Consider the following 19801-nt stretch of genomic DNA (forward strand, 5'->3'; position numbering starts at 1 on the left):
GGGAGAAGATGGACCCCCCAACACAGCAAGAAGCCCCACAAAGCCCAGGAGAGGCTCTGTTTTGGTCCCGAGGAGTGAACACTTCCCTGGTAGATTTGTTTTTGCAGAAGTACCTGGGCGCTGTGGCAGCTCTGTGGACCCTGGGTTAGGGAGGGAGTACCCCACATTCCCAGAGGTGCCCACTCATGTGCAGTTATTCCCTTAAAGCCCCAGCTCCTGGAGTCACTCCATCCCTGCAGGAGCTTGGCTTTTGCCAAAGACCTCACTGCTGTGGGCAGTGAAGGAAGGCGTTTGCGAGGGAACACAGAGCAGAGAAAGCCCAAAGGTGGGTGTGCAAATAAACCCTTCTCACCTCAGGTTGCCCTGAAGATGCACCTTGTGGCCCTCAGGTAACCTCACCTGTGGTGGAGGAGGGTGTAGGGGCATTGGGAAGGGGGAAAATCCCTCTTGTGTGGTTAGGAGCAAATTGGGTGCCGATGAGCTGCTCTCTAAATCCTTCCTGCCCCAGAGCCAGGGCCCCTGAGGGGAAAATCCAGCCCTGGCATGGCTGGGGATGAGCAGGGCTGTGACAGAGGACCAGGTGCTGAAGGGTTAACAGGGAGTGTTTGCAGCCAGTCCCTTGTCACCAAGGAGAAGGGATCGGCCCTTGGGAAGGAAACAAAACACCACTGCCCCGAAGGGTGATTTCCTCTCCCCGAGCAGCATTACAGCCCTGGGACCCCAAAAGGGCTCTGGGCAGCAGGACAGTGTCACCACCCTGGGTGGCAGGGAGCAAGCAGCACCAGGTGAGTGTGGCTGCTGGGGAGCTGGGCTGGGCACAGGGCTGGGGCAGCTCCCCATGTCCCCATCATCCTTTTCCCTCCGCCTCCTTCCAGTCTTACGGCAGGATGTGGGGGACAGCAGGCACGGGGCCGCGGAGCATCCGTCCCTACCAGTCCAGCGAGCAGTACCTGTACGCCATGAAGGAGGACCTGGCAGAGTGGCTGAAGGAGCTCTATGACCTTGACATCGAGGTGGGCACCTTCGTGGAGGTGCTGGAGACAGGGGCTGTGCTTTGCTCCCACGCCAACCACGTCACGCAGGTGGCCGGGGAGTTCGCCCGCGTCTGCCCCAGCGTGGCCCGGCACCTCCACCTGCCCACTGCCGGAGTCACCTGCAACCTCACAGCACAGCCAGGCACCTTCCAGGCCAGGGATAATGTCTCCAACTTCATCCAGTGGTGCAGGAAGGAGATGGATATCAAAGGTAGGATGCCAGGCTCTGTTTGTCCCATGTCTCCATGTGCAGGTCCCCTCCAGCCGCTCCGTGTTTTCCCATGTGTCCCCCAAACCCAAACCTTGGCATGGGACAGCACCATGTGCATGCATCCCTGAGCTGGCATTCCTTGGACAAGGTCCTCCAGGCTTGGCAGCAGCTTTGTAGGGTGCTGGCACATGGCTGGAGTGTTTGCTTGGGTGCAAATGTGCACTGGAGCAATGGGAAAGGAAAGGGTGTATGGCACGGTGTGTCCCTGCCAGGCATGGCACGATCCCAACCCTAAGGACAGCAGAAGTCCTGGCTCTGAGCAAAGCATCTGTCACCCTGTCCTACCACCATGGATGCCCAGAAAGGGGAGTGGCACAGAGCAAGACATCCTCAGGGCACTGAGACACTGAGTTTTGTGGCTTTGGGATGCAATGAAACAGCTGTAGATGCCCAAAAGGGAAGGCTCTCCCTCCTTTAATTTATCCCAACTCTTCTTGAACCCAACCATATTCCTGCTGGGATGGCTCCAGTGAAGAGCACCCTTTTGGGTGGGTTTTGACTCCGTCTGTGCCCCCCATCCCCTTTGTCCCCATGCCCACGTGCCACCCCTGGCTCAGCCCAGCCCTGCCCTGCCCAGATGTCCTGATGTTCGAGACAGAGGACCTGGTGCTGAGGAAGAACGAGAAGAACTTCGTGCTGTGCCTGCTGGAGCTGGCACGCCACGCTTCCCGCTTCGGAATGCGCGTCCCGACCCTGGTGCAGATGGAGGAGGAGATCGAGGAGGAGCTCCAGCAGGAGCTGGACCTGCCTCCCACCGGCACCGCCCTGCCCCGGCCCCCCAGGAAACCACGGGACCTCAACAACCTCGACCAGATGGTATGGAGGGGCATGGAGATGGATGGGGATGGGCATGGAGATGGATGGGGATGGGCATGGAGATGGATGGGGATGGGCATGGAGATGGATGGGGGCGGGCATGGCCACCTCAGGACCTTTCCCAGCAGCACTGGTGATCACCCATCCCTGCTGCCCGCAGGTCCAGCAGCTGGTGAGCCGCTGTACCTGCCCCGTCCAGTTCCCCATGATCAAGATCTCTGAAGGGAAATATCGTGTGGGGGACTCTGACACCCTCATCTTTGTCCGGGTGAGTCTGCTTCACCCTGTGCTTTGGGGGAAAAGCATCAGGAATCCTGCTCTGCTGCCATGACCCCTCTTCCATAGTGCCCCAAATGGGGCCCGGGTGGGAGTTTTGACCATTATTCCCAAAGCCAGGCAGCAGGGGAGCTCAGCCCTGCTACTGGTGTTTGTATGGATTTAACTGTCCGTGTGTATGGGGCAAACCCTGACATCCCACCGAGCCAAAGCCTGATCTTACCCAGCAATGGGAGCACTGGGATGCTCTGAATCGATCCCTAAGCCTGGCCTAAGAACCCAGCGCATGACGAAGGACAGGAATTTTCCAAAAGGGTCCCCATCCTCCTTGTGGTGACGAAACAAACCTGTTGGGATGGCCGCAGGAGCTGTGCCAGGGATGCAGCTGTCCTTTGGGACACTTGGTGGCACTTCGGGCAAGCCCACAGCTCTCGAAGCTCGGCCGAGCGTGCCACCCGCAGGGTGTCCCATGGCATGGACATTCCCGTGCAGATCCTGCGGGAGCACATCATGGTGCGGGTCGGGGGCGGCTGGGACACGCTGGAGCACTACCTGGACAAGCACGACCCGTGTCGCTGCACCTCGCTCTGTGAGTCCCCGCGTCCCCAAACCCCGCGGCTGGGTGAGGGAGGGGAGTCTCTGGTTGGTCTCGATGCTTCTCGGGGCCGTTTTCAAGAGCGGGAGGCTTTGGTACCAGCCATGCCTCGTTGTTTTGCCGGGGAACGTCGGGTTTTTGGGACTTTCTTTGGCTTTGGTGGCCACTAGAGGTCATGGAAGACTTTTGGATGGAGCCAGACCCCAAAAGCCCCTTTGCAGAGAGCGCAGCTTTCTGCCGGCACCCTCGAGGGGCTGGGTGCTGGGTGCGATGGCTGGGTGGGCTGCACCCAGGGGTGGGTGCAGGGAACAGGGGTGCTGTGCTGAGCCCCGCCGCTCTCCCACAGCTCACAAACAAGCCTGGAAAGCCCGGAGCCCGCAGCAGCAAGTGCAGCACGAGGTCCGGCTGTGCCCGGCCCCGAAGGCGGCCGCCCGCAGCCCCCAGCCCGCGCTGCTGGTCAGCCGCTCCCAGAGCCCCCTGCCCCCCGTCACCTGGGGGCTCCGTGTCCCCCCCGGCTCCCGGTCCCCTGCCACCCCCTCGCCAGAGGGCTCCGGTCGTCAGCCGGGTGCCAGCCTTCACCAGGAGCCAGCGCAGCCCCGGAGGGTCCCTTCGGGCAGGTAAGTGGTGCAGAGATGCTTTGTGCCCCAAACTGCCTGGCTTCAGAGCAGTTTTTCTCACATCCTTGGAATTTGTCCCCCCTTTCCCTTCTGGAGGTGCCCAGCAGCAGGCGGGATGGGGGCGATGCAGCAGCTCCCTGGCCCCCCTCCTCTGTCTCTCCCTGCAGGATGCGGGAGCCGCCACCCGCTGTCCCTTTGGGCAGGCAGCCGCCACCATCCCGGTCACCCGCTCGATCCAGCTCCCCTGGGCACAGAGCGAGGGGCCGGGCACCCACCCCGCCCCGGCTGAGCTTCCCGAACGGCGCGGGGGTCCCCAGGGCACCACAAGGGACCAGCCCAGGGAAAACCCCCCCTGTGGCACCGGCACGGGGCAGGTCCGCAGCACCCAGCCCGCGGACAGTGCCAGCACCGCCAAGAAGCACCCAGCAAGGAGGAAAATCATCTGTGGTGGCTGCCAGGCCACAGGAAGCGGGGACACCCACCACAGTGACACCCCGAGCCCCCAGTCCCCTAAAGGTCCGTGCCCCCAGTCCCCTAAAGGTCTGCGCCGCCTCCTCGCACTGGGATGCCCCGGGAGACCCACAGAGCCCACGGGAAGGGAGACAGGCAGCCCTTGGCCGGGGCCGACAGCCCTCACCTCGAAATTCCTCCAGCCAAGCCCCGACACTGGACAGCAGCGTTAAACCCCCCATCAAAGCCAGCCCGGCCTCCTCCCGGCCCCCCACCCCTCTGGCCCATCCTGCAGAGGGGTGCAAGGTCTGCGCTGCCGGGGAGGGTCCCCAGGGGACACGGCAGTGCCACCCAGCCCCGAGCCCGAGGGCTGCGGCTGCTGAGGGACCTCGGGCGCCAGCAGATGAGGGCGGGGAGCCTGCGGCCCTGGCAATGGGGCTGCGGGGCTCCGGGGGTGCTGTGGGAACCCGCAGCCCCTCGGCTATGACAGGGTGGTGGAGGAGCTCTCCCGCGGGTGGCAGCCCCTGCGCCCTGTGGGGATGGGGAGCCAGGTCCCCAAAACACCCGCACGAGCTGCCCCAGACCCGGGGGAGGCAGAGGGGCCGGGCGTGGGGGACCAGACCCCGCGGGGACCCAGGGCCAACAATGTCACCAAGCCCCGACGGTGCCTGAAGAAGCCCGAGCGTGTGCCCTCCATCTACAAGCTGAAGCTGCGGCCCAAGGTGCGTCCCCGGCGGGACCACAGGCCGGGCAAGCGCCCCTCGCGCATCCCCACCCCGCTGGGGCATCGCCCCCCTGTCCCCCGGGGCCAGCACCGGCCCCCGGGGCCACCCCGAGCCCCCCAGACCGGCAGCACACGTCCCACGGCCAAGCCCTCCCTGGGTGACAGCGGCGCCTGGCTGACGGAGGATGATGAGGAGTCGTGGGTCTGAGCCCAGCCCGAAAGTCAGTGGGGACGGACGGACGGACGGACGAGCTCCTCCCTCCAAAGGTGGGAGCGATGCTGAAGCTGAAGCCGGAGCTGCAGTGCCCGAGGTTTCCAAGGGCAGAACGATGGGATAGCTCCCAGACCACCTGGGGGGTCCCACCTCGCTCTCTGGAGCTGCACCCTCTCCTTCCCCATGGATTTTTTTCTGTGCTGGTAATCCTGCTAAGCAGACATTTTTGTACTGGTTTGGGTGGGAAAGTCCAGCCCCAAACTGAGACAATGGGATGCTTTCTGCAGGAGGAAGGACACCCCACCCTTGACATCCACCCAAACCATCTCATACCTCAGTGTTCCCCATCTGCACCATGGCACAAACGAGCCTCATGTCCGACAGCACCAAGAGCCTTCATGAGTGCTTGGGTCACTTGGGTCAGGGGGTCACAGAAGGGGACCCCATGGGAGAACCAGGGTGGCCGTGGTGCCCTCTGGGGTGATGGATGTCACCGAGGGTCACAGCAGGCCCTGCTGCACCCCCAGCCCACAGCCATGGACCCTGCAGTGCTGTTTGTGCAATAGAGATGTACCAAAGCTCTTCTATTTCCACATCTTTTCTGTGTGAGTGGGGAGACAGAGAGGATAATCCTGATGTGGGCACAGCAAACGTCCCTCTGAGAGCCCCACAGGGCCCAGGAGAGCCCCATTTTCCAAGAGAAGATGAAGTCAGCCCCACTTCTCTGCAGAGGAGCAGCAAGTGGGAGCGCTGGGACTCCGGGAATGTAAAACCTGCTGGCAAAAACACTCCTGAGGCTGGTATGGAACAAGGGGGACAGACCTGATTTTTAATTCAATTTCAAAGAAGGAGGTGCAGGGCATCACAGGCGGTGTAGACACCTCGGGAATTTCTGACAAGAAGTCCAGGGGGGAAAGGAAAGCCAAGTCCAGGCAACCGGGATGCTCACTGGGGCAGGAGGAGGAGGAGAGGGAGAGGGAAGCATCCTTGGTGGGGCCGAACCGAACCCAGGCTTCACCTCCACGAGCACGGGGCAGAAACCTGGCACTGCCCTGGGCACAGTGGTGGGGACATCCCAGCCTGTCCTCAGCCCAGGTTGCTTTCAGCAGGGCCAGGGTGGCGTTGGGTGAGTGGTAACTCTGTAGTAAGGTGTGAGTAGGGGTGCTCGTGGCTGCTGCCATGCTCCCGTGTCCGATCCCTGTGCCTGGACACATCGGATCTTCCTGCCTAGGATTCCCTGCCTGCACCCAGCGTGCCACCACCACCACCTATCCCTTCCTGGGCTCTTGGGAAAGTAGCTCTTGGTAGCCCTCGTTTTCCCGGGAGCTGGGAAATGCTGTCAAAGCAGTGAGAGTTGTTATTTTTACTAATATAACTTCCTCTGTCTATAAAGTACAATAGAATATAACAATTATATTTATAACCTTTTTTGTTCGTTTTTTTTTTCTTCAAAATACTAAATAGATGCTATAAAAACCTGTAACTAATTGTGCTATAAACTGCAGGCTACAGGGTTTAACAAACAATGTATTGGCTTAGTCGTTGATATGTGTACGTCGGAGCACTTCATAAATGCTTTATTATTAGCATTTACCAAGGAATTTCCTTCTCAGACAATTTGGAGGGATAAAGCTCTAGCCAGAGATCGATAAGTGGACTTACACGTGTTCATAAATCCTGATGGGAGGAGCTTGGATGGGGAAGCCGGGTTTGCCATGAAGGCAGGGATGGTGACAAGTGCCACTGAGACAGACCCGTGTCCCCTCATTGCCTTTCCTAATTTTTTCCCTTTTTTTTCCCTAAATTTTGGAGCAAGGGGTTTGATTCCCCAAACAGGGAGGGAGGAGCAAGATGTCCCCCCAGCCCTGGAGCAGGGATGGGGTGGGGAGAGGCACTGGAGCTCAGCTGGAGCTGCCTTTGATGGGAAGCATTTCCAAGAGCACGGTGGAGCTGCTGGGCCGTGGACACCTGGCTGTGGTGGGAGAGAGGGGCGGGTGTCCTGCTTTGCTGCCCAGAGCAGGAATCCCTCCAGCTCCTTGTTACAGCAGGAATCACGGAGATGGTTTTGCTGGAGGATGGATCAGACACAGATCCTGCCTCAGGAGGTGAGGATGGTGTTTCCCTGTGTCTCACATGGAGAAACCACGACCCCCTCGGCCTCTTGCTCGCCCTTCACCACCCCATCACCATTTCCTTTGCCACCCGCCCTGCAGGGCAGGGTGCAGGGGAGCTGCAAGTCTGGTGCAAAAATAAACCAAAAGATTAAAATATAATTTCAAAAATAAAAATGTGGGGCTGACTTTCCTATTAGGGATAGGCAGAGAGAAAAAAAAATCCAGGAATGCAACTGGAAATGCTGCTCCAGCTCCCCATTGCTGCCGAGGCTGCCTTGCCACGGCCGTGTCTCACCGGGATGGAGGCGACATCCCTGTGGGGAAACCCGGCGGGGCCGGACCTGGTGGCACTGCCGGTGGCTGCGGTGGCACAGGGGCTGCCCACCTGCCCGGGACACCCCGGGGGTTTGGGGTGAAGCCGTGCAAAGCCGGCCACCTGCTGAGCCCAGGACGAGAGGTAGCAGAGGGGTGACCTGCCCGGCAAGGAGTGTTCCCAGATTATTTGGTGTTCCCAGGCTGGGGGGAGGAGAAGCCTTCCCGGGCTGTGCTGGAGTGGAGGGGAGCTCAGAGCCCTGGGAAGGCAGCCCTCAGCATCCTGGGGATGTCAGGGGCAGGACTGGGACTTAGTATTTTTTCCCCCTTCCTTGCTTTCATCCAGGAATTCCACCTGGAAATCTGACCCAACTGAGCCAAAAGACAGCCCGCGTAACCTGGCTGCTCTGGCTTCCAAAGGGAGAAATCCCAGCTCCACAGGGGGAAAAACGGGACTCCTGTTTCCCTTTGCCCCAGAGATGGAACCAGCCCCAGAACACCAGGATACAGGTGCTGGATAATTCCCTTCCAGAGGCAGGTGAGGTCAGGCAGGCAGCAGCAAGCGTTGCCCTTGGGCAGGAACGGGCAAGGATGACCCGACAGCCAAAATCTGGGCACCCTCTGAGGCACCTCCTCCACCCTCCAGTGCCATATATAACCCCTGGAGCCTTGGAGAGAGCTCAGGGGTTTAGCCAAGGACCTCCCTCACCCCTCCCCACCTCCAGGCAGCCTGGCCACCCCTCTGCTCCAGCCTGGCCACCGCATCGCCCTGCCCAAGGTGCCCCGTCCCCAAATGTCACCGCAGGGGAAGCATCCCCCAAGGTGCCTCCAGCACAGCTCCCACCGCCCGGAGAGCGGAGCCGCTGGCGGTCACCGGGGTGGGGCAGGTCCCTCGGGGCAGGGGGGGCTCACATGATGGTGCAGCGGTTCCTGCGCAGGGCGCCCTGGAAGCGGATGGTGGTGTGGACGTGCTTGCAGCGGGCGCAGCCCACGCTCTGAGAAGCTCGCTGAAGAGCAGCAGGATGTGCCAGTTGTACTTGGCCGAGCACTCGATGTAGCCGCACTTCCACGTCTTCTTCACCAGGTTGGAGACGTTCCAGCGCGGGATCACCCGGCCCCGCTGCAGGTCCCGCTTGTTGCCCACGATGATGATGGGCGTCTCCGAGGTGCCGATGACCCTGGAGGAGGGAAGGGGACAGGGCACGGCGTGACAATCCACCAGCCCGCAGAGCTCAACCCATCCCAAACGGGCTCGTGGCTGTGGCCTGCCAAGTGGAGGACGCCATGGCCAGCCGCTCCTCATGCCATCTCCAGCTGCTCACTCAGGGCTCACCCACAGGGCACACCTGCTCTTCTCTTGGTTTTTGGGCTCCCAGCCCTGCAAAGGGGCTTTGTGCCAGTCTAATACCTCATCTCTGGTGCCAAGATGTGCCCCGTTGATGCTGTACCCCCTTGCCAGGAGCCATGGGGCTATACCACCCTTCCAGGAGCTGCAGGGCAGGATGCACCATCCCAAAGCCGTCCCTACCTTGTTTCCAGGATCTGCTGGCGGATGGTTTTGATGTACTCGAAGCTGTCAAAGCAACAGATGTCATAGACCAGGATGTAGGCATGGACGCTCCGGAGCCCCCTGCAACACACGTCCGCCCACTCCTGCAAGGTGCAGAGAGGGATCAATCCTGGCTCAGCCCTGCTGCCGTGCCTGGGGGATGCCCTGTGCTGCCCTGCTCTGGGGATGGGCACCCCAAGGAGGCTGCTGTGCCAGCAGGAAGCAGGGGGCTGCACATTCTCCAGCCCCGACACTCAGCACCCACCTCTGCTCTGCCCTGGCCCATCCGTGTCTGCCCCCACAGCTCTTCAGCCATTCCCCCATCTCCAGAGATCCCTTATCCCCCTTGGTAACCCAGGGGAGAGGAAACAGGATTTGTCAGCCCCAGTTCCACTCCTGAGTGAGGGTTACAGCTGGGAGTGGGGCTCAATGCAGCCCCCTGCCCTGGCTGTAAAAGCTTCATCCTCCAGAGCTGCTAATTAACTGTGTTAATTAGTGATGCACTCTAGTTTCTGGGGCAGGGCAGGTGAGGAGGATGCTGAGCTCCATCTGAGGTCTGAGGGTGATGGACCAGCAGCTCTGTGGGTCAGAGGGGGAAGGTGACAGCAGGTCTGTTTGGAGGGGACATGGGGACAAGAGAGGAGCAGAGGCTGCTCAGGAACTGAGTCTGTGAGAGCAAGATGGGGATCCAGGGCAGAAGCAGGCAGAAGTGGCCTCTCCACAGCCAAAATCTGGAGCTGTAAGAAATATATGCTGTCAGGAAATTTTTGGGTTTCTGGGAACAATGGGATTTTTTTTCCCCGTGCTGTTAGAGTGAAAATCTGCCTCACTTCCAGGCACTTTCCCATCCCAGCAGTGGGACTGGGAATGGCTTAGCCCCTGCAGGCAGCACTGCAAAACCCTCCTGAGGGCCTCTGGAAAGGAGAAAGGTTCTCCAAGGAGGAAAAGCATCACTTCTTCCCGAGCAAACCCCTTCAGAACCGTGAATCAGCCCTTCCTGAGTTGATCATCGAAATGAGCCAAAATAAGAGGACCTGGGACCAAAGGGACCTGGGGAAAGGCAAGTTCTGGGATGTGGGTTGATCTCCGTCACAGAGGGCAGCACGGGAAGGAGCTGGGGGGGAGCAGTGACCCAGCCCCTCTCTGCCCACCGAGGGGAGGAGATGCTGGGAGATCCTGAGGCTCAGAGATGCAGGAGGATGGAGCAGCAGCCTCCGGGTTACTCTGAGTCCTGATACACCTGGGACATGGACAAACTGCAGCCATTTCCCCATGCTGGGGGCAGCTTGCCCCGGTGCTGCGATGTCAGGATGGTTTTCCTCACGCAGTGCAGGTTTCCCGGGATGCTGGAGCTGGAGAAGTGTTGCACTGCGGGAGCAGGATGTCAGAGAGCCACTGGCTCCTGCTCCTCTCCCAGGATAGCACTGCAGGGATGCTTCTCCTGGCACGGAGCTGAGCCCGGCGATGTTTCCCGGCAGACAGAGCTGTATTCCTCACCACAGCCCTTTCCTTTCCCCTCGGAGCCATCCCTCTGCTCACCCTCTCTTCCCTGGAAACATCCATCTGTTCCCACCGGCCGCTTCCTCTGGAGTGCAGCAAGGCAGGGAGTTAATGGAGTGTGTGAGCACCGGCTGCCGTGTCAATAAATTACCCTTTGCTATTTCGGGCTGTTTCTCACGCCGACCTTTCGTTCCCTGCACTCACCTATTAATTTTTAAACCTTCTCCTTGCCTCTGGAGTGCTCGTTTCACCCCCCGCCCGATGGCACAGGGGCTCTTGGAGCACTACATGACCCGTCAGGCATGGGGACACTGTAATTAATTGAATCGTCCCCACTGGTGGCACTGCCCTCCAGTGTGGCTACAGCCATAGCTGGGGACCTCCAGCTCCTTTCCCCACAGTGGTGACACAGCTATGCCCCCAGGACTGGGGCTATGGCATGAGCTTAAGATCCCCTTTTCCCCCATTAACTCCATCCAGAAGTGGTGGGCACTGGTGGCAACACTTTCCAACCCCACACTGCCTTTTGGGGCTGCTTTGGAAGCACCTGAGGGGGTAGAGGAGGAACTGGTGGGTTCAGCACTCCAAGAGCAAGCCCAGGCAATGCTGGAGGGGGTGATGGCCACCCCCAGGAGGGGACAAGCTGTGCCTGGCTTGGGCAGTGGGTGCATCAGGGACTCTCCATTAACCCCTGTTTTTCACCCCAATGCTCTGGTTTTGGCCCTGACAGCCACGGAACTGGATCCCAGTGCTCCAAGATCCCAGCTAGATGTGGCTGTGGGCAATGCCAGAGCCACGCTCCTTGGACTGGGATGCCACCTCTCTTGTGTTTGTTGTCACCAAACTTTAAAACACACTTCACCCTGGACCTGCTCAGCCAGCATCCACGAGGACACAATCCCTCATTTAGCAACCAAACCCTGATGTGGAGGCAGAATCATCCCCGGAAGAGGCAGAACTGGAACCCCGCAGAGTTTAACAGCCAAAACCCCACAGAGGTCACCGGAGACCCGCAGAGGTGGAGGTCCCCTCGGGTGCCCCCCTACCTGCAGGGTGTTGACAGGGAAGGCGGTGATGGGGGGAAAGTCCATGATCTGCAGGTCGTGCACGTGGCCGTTCATGACGACGGCGGGCAGGTAGACGCGGCGGGCCGTGGTGGGCACACAGACCTCGCTGAACTCGTTGTACAGGAACTGCCGGACTATGGCACTCTTGCCCACGCCCTGGGCTCCCAGCACGGCGATCTTGAAGGTTGCCACCATCCCGCCGTGCGCCGGCCGCTGCCCTGGTGCTGCCTCTGCGGTGCCGAGGCTGCATATTCCCGAGCAGGGGGCCTCAGCCCCATTCAGGATGCATTTCCCCTCTGGGACTCTCTGTCACTGCAAGGCCAAGGAGAAGCCGGTCAGGTCTGAGAGACACCCTGGAGTTACACCGGTGCTGCTTCAGGGGATATTTTTTCAAGCAGGAGCTTTCCCTGAGGAGCAGGAGCTGACAACGTGCCCAAGGAGGCAATGCCTCGGCATTGCAGGACCCCAAGGTCCCCCTTGGAGACTCCCACCCCAGCAGCCAAGGAGAGCCAGGATTTGAGTGAACTTCATTCCAGGAAGGTTCTCACAGGCACATTCAGCCCTTTCAGTACCAGAGCGAGGAAAGGCTCTCTGCGGCTCAGGGTTTGCTCAGCCCGGGGCTGTGCTGGGGACTCGACCCACGGGCACTGTCACCAGCTGCTCCTTCCCGGTGCTGCCCCAAGCCGGGGAATCCATCTTCCCTCCGCTTGGACAGCCGGAATTGCCTTTTGCCGGGCGGGAGGAGATCGCTCAGCGCCTGCGAGCGACAGCTTGAATGTTTCGTTTCAGGCTTTGAGAGGCTGGGCAATTAACTTGATGGGGACTCATTTGCAATCCAGCTGACAGGGTGAGCCCAGAGCCGCCGCCACGTGTGCTGAGGCCGCAGGGACCCCAGCCCAGGGCCACACGTGTGGGGGGACACGGGGGGATAACCCACACACAGGGGTGTGGGAGCCGACTCTGAGGAGACCAAACACCCGCTGGTACTGCGCTCCCGAGCAGGAGCTGTGATGGGGACAGCAAAGGCAAGGGGATGGGTCCCACTTTCACTCGCTCTCATCTCTAGGAAGCAGCTTCTGCTTTATCCTAAAGTGTGGATCCTTTGACCAATTTGTGATGCTCTGGTCCATTTTCCCTGAAAACCATCCCCAAAAGTGCAGGGCAGCAGCTGAAAGTGTCGCGTTCAAACACCCTGTTCCGCCTGTCTGATGGAGATTATTTACCCCAGGGGGAGCCTGGGCACAGGCGTTCCCACTGCTGGGTGTTGGAGTGGCCAAGCTTCCCGGGATCGCTTCAGCTGGGCCATGGCTCACACCACCCTCACCCCCCTCACACCAGGACTGGGGACCGTGTCCCCCTGTGCTGCTGGCACTGTTCCCCGGGGTGCTGGCTGTCCCCAGACCGGCAGTGGGAATATTTCTGCGCCAAATGCAGGGAAACGGGGGCTGCGGGAGCCCCCAGGCCCGACCCTGCCAGGGACTTTCTCCGCCAGCAGACAGCACTGTCACTGCAGGTCCCGGGGGCCACTCTGCTGCAGGGACAGCCCCGTCCCCACAAACCCTTCCTCCTCACAGCAGCATCCCCAGCTCCTCTGCGGGGCCGGAGGGTCATGGAGCGACACAACTGGAAAGCCAGTGCTCGCAGCGATCCCTGGAACCGGGGCACAGGCTGAACCCCGCTGTGCCTCCGCCAGAACCTCACCCCCCTCTGTGCTGGCACACGGGGACCGTGCACCCCCAAAAACATCAGAGGCCGACCTGACGGTCCCCGGCCCTACAAGCAGCTACCGGGGGAAACTGAGGCGCAGCGGGGGGACCCTTCGGGGCACCCACGGCGGGGTGGTGGAGCAGGGACCAGCCGCGATCCCCGGGCGCTCAGCACCAGGCCGGGCTCCGCGGGCTGCAGGGCCGGGCGGGGCACGCAGGGGGCTCCCAGCAAAGGGAGCTCCGGCCCCCGCTGCGACCTTGGCCACCCCGCCACGCCGGGGGCACTGGAAGGAGAGACCCCTGAGCCCCGTGGGGCGGGAGCGGCGGCGGCATCCCGCACCCCACATCCCGCACCCCCCGCATCCCGCACCCCCCGCATGCCGCCCCCCGCCTCCCGCACCCGCATCCCGACCCTCCTGGGGATGCTCCGGCCGCCGTGGGCAGCGCAACACCCCTGCCCGCGGGGTTGCTGGGGCTGGAGGTGATCGGGGGATGCCGGGGGGGAGACGACACCGCACCCGCCGTGCCGGCGGGCGAAGGGGAGCGGGGAGCACCGGCGCTCAACTTTCACTGGGGACCCCCTTGTCCCCTCATCCCGGCCACCCCGGCCCTGCCCAGCCGTAACTTTGCCCCCTCCCCGTCCTGCCCTTCCCGGCGGATCCCCCGTACCTGGAGCGGCGGCCCGGGCCGGCGGCGCCCCGGCGGGCGGCGGAGCCATGCGGCGAGCCCGGCGCGGGGCGGGCGGCCCCGCTGCAGAGCCCCGGCCCGGCCCGGCCCCCGCCCGGCGCGGCGACACCGGGGGGCGGCGGCGGGGAGCGGGGAGCCCGGCCGGGGCACGGCGGGGGGGCCGGCGGTGTCCGGGCAGGGATGGAGGCAGCGCCCGGTGGGATGGCGGGGATGCCCAGGCGGGAGGCGGGCAGAGCCTGGGGAGGGATGGAGGGAGGGATGGGAGGGAGGGAGGCAGGCAGAGCACAGGCAAGGATGCAGGCAGCGGCCGGGGAGGGAAAGAGGCTCTGCCCAGGCAGGGATGCAGAGGATGCCCGGGGAGGGATGCGGGCAGTGCCCGGGAGGGAAGGAGGCAGCACCGGGAAAAGGAGGCAGGGAATGCCCAGAGCGAGCCGCAGGAATCCAGCAGAGACGCCGGCTTCTCCCGGGGCTCTGGGGAGGCGCCGATGGGAAAAGACCCTCCCATGTCCCCCCTGCAGTGTGCTGGGTGCAGCGCCGTCGCCCCTTCCCTCCCCGGCCCCCAGCGGCATCGGTGCTCTCGTTCCCTCTCCGGACGATCCCCCCGGGCCAGAATCCTTCGGGGGAGGTGGGCAGGACCCCTCTGAAGGAGTCTTTCCCTCCTCCGACGCCGCTGCTCGCTGTGCTCTTGGGCACATCGCTTCACCTCCCCTGTGCCAGCCCCCGGCCCGCGGGCAGGGCTGGGGGTTTCTCTGTGCCCGGGGGGGCACCCCGAGCCCGGGCTGGTTGCAGGCGCCACCAAAGGAGGGACATTTCTGTTGCAGTGTCTGCATTTTTGGGTCACCCCGCACGGAGCATTTACCTGCGTGCTGGACAGAGGGAAGATGCTGGCTGCACCTCCGGGAACATGGTCCGGGCCCCGGGACGCGCTGCTGATGGACTCCCTGCACCCCGAGCCCCACTCCGGGTCACTGTGACCACAGCGAGCACCGAGGTGTCTCCACAGGTCTGGCTGCGACCACACGGGCTTAGCTGAGCCCGATCAGCGGCGACAGCTCGGCCGGGCCCCCCCAGCCTCGTCAGCACCTTTGGCTGGGAAAAAACATCATCTCCGCGGGCTCTTCTCCAGGGTGAGGAGGGGGTGCGAGTGGAAACACAATGCCACATCCTTCCTGGTGGACAAAGGACGCCAGACACAGCCCCACGGCTGGGGGGGACAAATGTGGGACAGCCTTTGTGCCACCCTGGCATCAGCACCAGGCAAAGGGGGTCACAGCCCCTTCGCCGTGCCCCACATTACAGCCGTGCTGGCAGAGATCTGGGGGTTATTTCCCTGCAGAGCTGCCCGATGGTCGCAGCAGGGGAATATTTATGCGTCCCTGGGGTTATTACCAGCTCTAGATGCTGCTTCCCTTCCCCACATGGCCACAAAGCAGTCCCGAGCCCTGGAATGTTTCGGGGAGAGCGCAGGGATCAGGCTGTACATGAACTCTCCTGCACAATTCAGGCTCCAGCCTCGGGGCTATTTTTAGTAGTTCCCTCCGAGATGCTCTTCAGTTGCAGTTTGATGTGTGAAATTTAATATACGAGGAGCCGGGGGGAGGGGAGTGGGGCTGGATCTCAGCACATCCCTGCTGGCTGGGAGGTTTATCCCAGTCTCAGTGACAGGAGTCCAAGGCAAACCTAAAATCATCCATCCAAGAGCTCCCCTGTCCTGGTGTGCAGGTGGCAGCAGGAGACAGGCAGAGCTGGTGGCTTGGGGGGGCTGTGGTTAGCTCCTGCCTCAGCCAGATCCAAAATCCTCACCTGAATCCCTGCCTCTGCCCACACCCCATCATGGGTCAGGGACCTGCTGTCGCTGGCACGGAGCAGGATGGGTGTGAGGCCAGTGGGAGCAGCAGGGATTTTAGGGAACCCACCCAGCCCAGCAGGATTTGCCCCAGCTCCAGCCAGAGCAGCAAGGACCAACTCAGGAGGTCCCTGTGCCACAGCGTGGGCCTCAGGAACAGGGAAGGCTGTGGGGACCAATCCCCCTGGCAGTTCCCAGCTCAGGGAGCAGCATCTGTGTCCCCTGAGCCCCGTGGGTGACGCTACTGACGAAGCAAACCCAGCCCCCAAGGCACAGCACGGCCCGGGGTTGGTGACAGGGCACGAGTGTGGCTGCAAACCCACAGCAGCAGCAGCAGCAAAGACCGGTTTCTTCTCGAGGGGCCTCTGGCAGAACAGGGAGGGAGGAAGAAACCTTTCCCTTTGCCACAGGACATGAAGAGACAGCAGCTGACAGGGCAGAGCCCTGAGCATCTCTGTTCCCGTTGGGCCAAATGCAGCTCCAGGCTCACCCCCAGCAGGGAATGATGATCACTTCCCATCCCAGGCACACCAGGGGTGCATGAAGGGACATGACAGCCAGATCAGTGACCCCAAACCAGCCTGTCACTGTCACTTGACACATGCACCCCCTTCTAACACAAAACCATCCCAGTGTAGGGCAACACGGGGTGATCTGGTACCTGCCCTCCACAGAGGGTGGAACTTCCCAAAAATCCAAGTGCTGCTAAACCAAGATTGGGCAGGGTAAGGGAAAAAGTTACCCTGCTCCAGAGCAACACTCCCCTAACCTGCTGCTTGTTCTGTTACATTTCTGGCCACTTTGGGGCTGCCTGAGCTTGCCTCTGCCCTGCTACAGAGGTTTTGCAGCCCAACCCACCTTGCTTGAGATGGGACCAGTGATGGCAAAGCCCTCTGGAAAACAACAGCACCAGTGCAGAGAGATCCAAACACATCAGTGACTCCCAGGATTTTATCATTTCACCTCAGGGAAAACAGGTCATGCTACACACACAGCCCACCTGGGGCCCCAAAAGGGCTAAACGGGAACATCCATCTTCTGCTCCTCATCCGAGTGTCCCTGCTGCCCTTTGAGATGAGGAGAAGCAGCTGTTGGAGGACCAGGGAAACTTACTGCTTCCTCCCCCTGCAAACCCCAAATTTGGGGGGGGGGTCTGTGCTGTAGTGGAAAAAGAAGCCTGGTGAGCAAACAGCCTTGCTCCCACCAAATCCAGCCTTCAGCCTGCTGCTCCCATGGGCAGAGCCAGCATCAGGGGAATGGCTCCTCTCCTCCTCTCCCCATTCCCACAGAGCCACACGCAGCCAGAGCCTCATGGAAATGAGTTTATTGACACGGAGGGCAGAGAAAGCCTGAAGAGCAACACGAACGGCCAACACTCGAACGAGCAGGGGCGGAGGGAACGGCACCGACGAGCCCCGGCTCTGCCCCGGGGTGAGACACCCACCCGGAAAGCTGGGAAGGAATCTGGCAAGAGAAGAGGGTGCTCAGCAACCCCTCCCCACGTCGAAGCTACGCTCTCCTCCCTGCCCCGACACAGCATCGCGCTCAGTGCCACCACTGGTGCTTCCTTAATTGCTCTGTTAATGATTTTTACACTACACCCGCAGGGCTTGGAGCAAATCACCTCCCAGCACACGTGGGCAGGGCTCAAGGGCTGGGTTGCTCCAGCTCTGCCCCACTTTTTTCCCCCCAGCCAGAGCACAGGGGTTCCTACACAGGGACACCACCTTCCTCAGGGTCGTGCAGCTCCTGGGCCCTGCTGGAGTTTCTCCCAGGACACTGTGACCTTTTCCCAGCACTGGTTTCTTGGCTGCAGTCAGTGCCAAAGCCCTGATGAACGATCTCCCACCGTGAAACATTTATTGACTTGGAAAGCGGCATCCAAAAGGACGACATGGGGGTTGCTACAGGCAGGAGCTTTGTTAGCTGGGGAGGAGATGTCCAAGCATGCTGGGGAGGGAGAAGCTGTTCTGGATTGGGGCTTGGATGAAGCAGGAGAAGCTAAGGATGGAGCAGGGACATGCAAGAGGCTTTGCTTTCACTGCTGTTGCTGCAGCTCTGAGTGGTTGCAGTAGGACGAGTCCGCAGCAATGGACTGGAAGGGAAACAATCCTGGCCCTAAGGGACAGGTCGGAAAAGAGGGGCCAGGGCATGGGGCTGCTCGGGACAGGGACTCAGAGCAGGAACCTGGCTGGCTCTGGGTCATCACTGTGACTCTGGGCACAAAGAGTGGAGCTGCCAACGGGAGAAACGCTTCCATGACCTGCTCCACTCAGCCCAGCTGGAAGCTGAATGCCCCGGGCAGGCAGGGAGCAAACGCTGCCAAGCCCAAACCATCTCCCACCATGCCCCAGCCTGGGTTTTGGGGGACAGCATGGGAACAGGGAGAGCCACTCTGCTCCCCTGGCATCCTGGGGCACTGCCAGCAGCGGCCCCTCTCTGTAGGGGCCTCGCTGACACCTGCAGGGAAGTGGCATTGCCACATTTGGATGTGCCACCATGAGCCTGGGAACTGCCAGGGCCAGCGCTGCAAGAGGGGGGCACAGCTCAGGGATGGCTGAGAAGGCAGCTTGGCCACAGCAGGCACGGAAAGAAGGGAAGGAAGAGGGGCTGCAGATGGGTGAGGATGAAGAGACCACACCTGGAGCTCTGGCACGAGCCTTTTGCTCTAAGAACAGGGCTCATTTCCTTCATTTCATCCACTGCTGCCCTGTTACCCAGGCCTGCAGCTCCTCCCCACACAAAAGCAGCCTCACTCCTCAAATCAGCAGCTCATGAGCCAGGGAGATGGCTGGAGTGAGAACACCATCAAAGCAGTGCGAGTCTGCCAGCACAAGACTAATAAAAACCCCTCTTTAGGGCTCCATCCCCCTCCTCAGACCCAACTGATGGCTCTGTTCCTAATTCCCCGAGGCCGTGCTCACCCTGTTAAGAGCCCAACAGGGCTCCCAAGACTTCCTTGGAATCACCTTCCCTTTAAGCCAATTACAATAGAAAAACTCAAAAAAAAAAGAAAGTATAAAAATATAAAATAAAGTGCAGTGTTAGGTTTTCGACACTTTTGCCTTGTTTTAATGAGCGGACGGGTGGTTTTTGCTCGGTGTTTTTGTGTTTTTCCAATGAGCAGTTATTTTACAAAATCGAAACTACACCTAAAGCCATTTAGAAAACACTCAACATTGGCACAAAATGGAGAGAAGCCCACGAGAACGGAGGAGTGAGGGACGAGGGGGACATGGGAGTAGTTTGAAGCAGTGGTTAGAAACTCCATGGACGCTAAAAATACCAAAGGGGTTTGTTCCCTATCATCGTTAGCACGTGGATACTAATTGCTACCTTGTTTAATCAGTGCCTTTGACTGAAATCCTACACATGAATACAGCTGCTTCCAGTTACGAGTGCTTTTCCCCCCCGCGCTGGTGGTGAAGGAGGATCTGGGGACCCCTTTTTTCCCCCCTCCTTCTGCAGGGTGAGGCACAGGCTCAATCTCCTGTTAGTTTTTCAAGATGGCATCGTAGGCCTGGTAGATGTACTGGGACACTTCTGGAGCTCGGCATTTCAGGGAGAGCTGTGGAGAGGAGAGGAGAGGTTACTGTTGGGGCAAAGGGAGGCAGGAGCTTCCTGCCATGTCCACAAAGGCAGCTGGGAATGGGTTGGACATGGCTGATGACAATCACACAAAGTATTTCTCCTGCTTTCTACATCACCAACCCCAAACTGCCCTTTCAGAGCTTGCTGCAAGCAGGAGGAGGAAAACAAAAGCAAACTCCCACTGTGGGGTTCCCAAATTCCTCAGCAAACGTAGGTGGCCCCACAGGCAGGAAGAAAGGGGACATGGTCCCAAACTGAGACAAGGGACCTGTGCTTGTCCTCAAGCTGTACATCACAGCACTAAACCCCAGGGCTTCTAAGGATCTGCTGCTCAGTCCTGATGGACACAGACTTGGCTGTCACTCCTCTCTAAAGCAAAGATCAGGCTGAGACCAGGCTTGCAGCATCAAACCTTGTGCAAACACTTTAAAT

The 19801-nt window shown here is 60.6% G+C and overlaps 3 protein-coding genes across 6 annotated transcripts in view; 1 reads left to right on the top strand and 2 right to left on the bottom strand.

Annotated features, from left to right (window-relative positions):
* Nucleotides 1-812: 812 nt before the first annotated feature.
* GAS2L2 (growth arrest specific 2 like 2) lies at nucleotides 813-6265 on the top strand. The gene is given in 7 exon segments (XM_039563062.1): nucleotides 813-1245; nucleotides 1883-2121; nucleotides 2282-2389; nucleotides 2890-2986; nucleotides 3339-3609; nucleotides 3777-4465; nucleotides 4468-6265. Coding segments are annotated over 7 exon segments (2286 nt in total). The 5' UTR covers nucleotides 813-887; the 3' UTR covers nucleotides 4992-6265.
* Nucleotides 6266-8237: 1972 nt separating this feature from the next.
* Nucleotides 8238-15440, bottom strand: RASL10B (RAS like family 10 member B). Its single transcript, XM_039563063.1, is given in 5 exon segments — nucleotides 8238-8420; nucleotides 8423-8601; nucleotides 8952-9076; nucleotides 11519-11851; nucleotides 14792-15440. Coding segments are annotated over 4 exon segments (609 nt in total). The 5' UTR covers nucleotides 11735-11851; nucleotides 14792-15440; the 3' UTR covers nucleotides 8238-8331.
* A 1646-nt stretch (nucleotides 15441-17086) lies between these two features.
* Nucleotides 17087-19801, bottom strand: part of AP2B1 (adaptor related protein complex 2 subunit beta 1) — a 77842-nt gene continuing 75127 nt past the window's right edge. For 3 of the 4 annotated variants that reach the window (XM_039562795.1, XM_039562793.1, XM_039562794.1), the window contains one exon: nucleotides 19102-19346. In XM_039562795.1, coding sequence (XP_039418729.1) covers nucleotides 19272-19346 — 75 coding nt within the window. In that variant the 3' untranslated portion in view covers nucleotides 19102-19271. Of the gene's footprint in view, nucleotides 19347-19801 lie in introns of all 4 variants that reach the window. The other variant, XM_039562792.1, reaches the window with a different exon arrangement.

This window comes from Corvus cornix, chromosome 19 (genome assembly GCF_000738735.6).
Source record: "Corvus cornix cornix isolate S_Up_H32 chromosome 19, ASM73873v5, whole genome shotgun sequence".
NCBI lineage: Eukaryota > Metazoa > Chordata > Aves > Passeriformes > Corvidae > Corvus > Corvus cornix.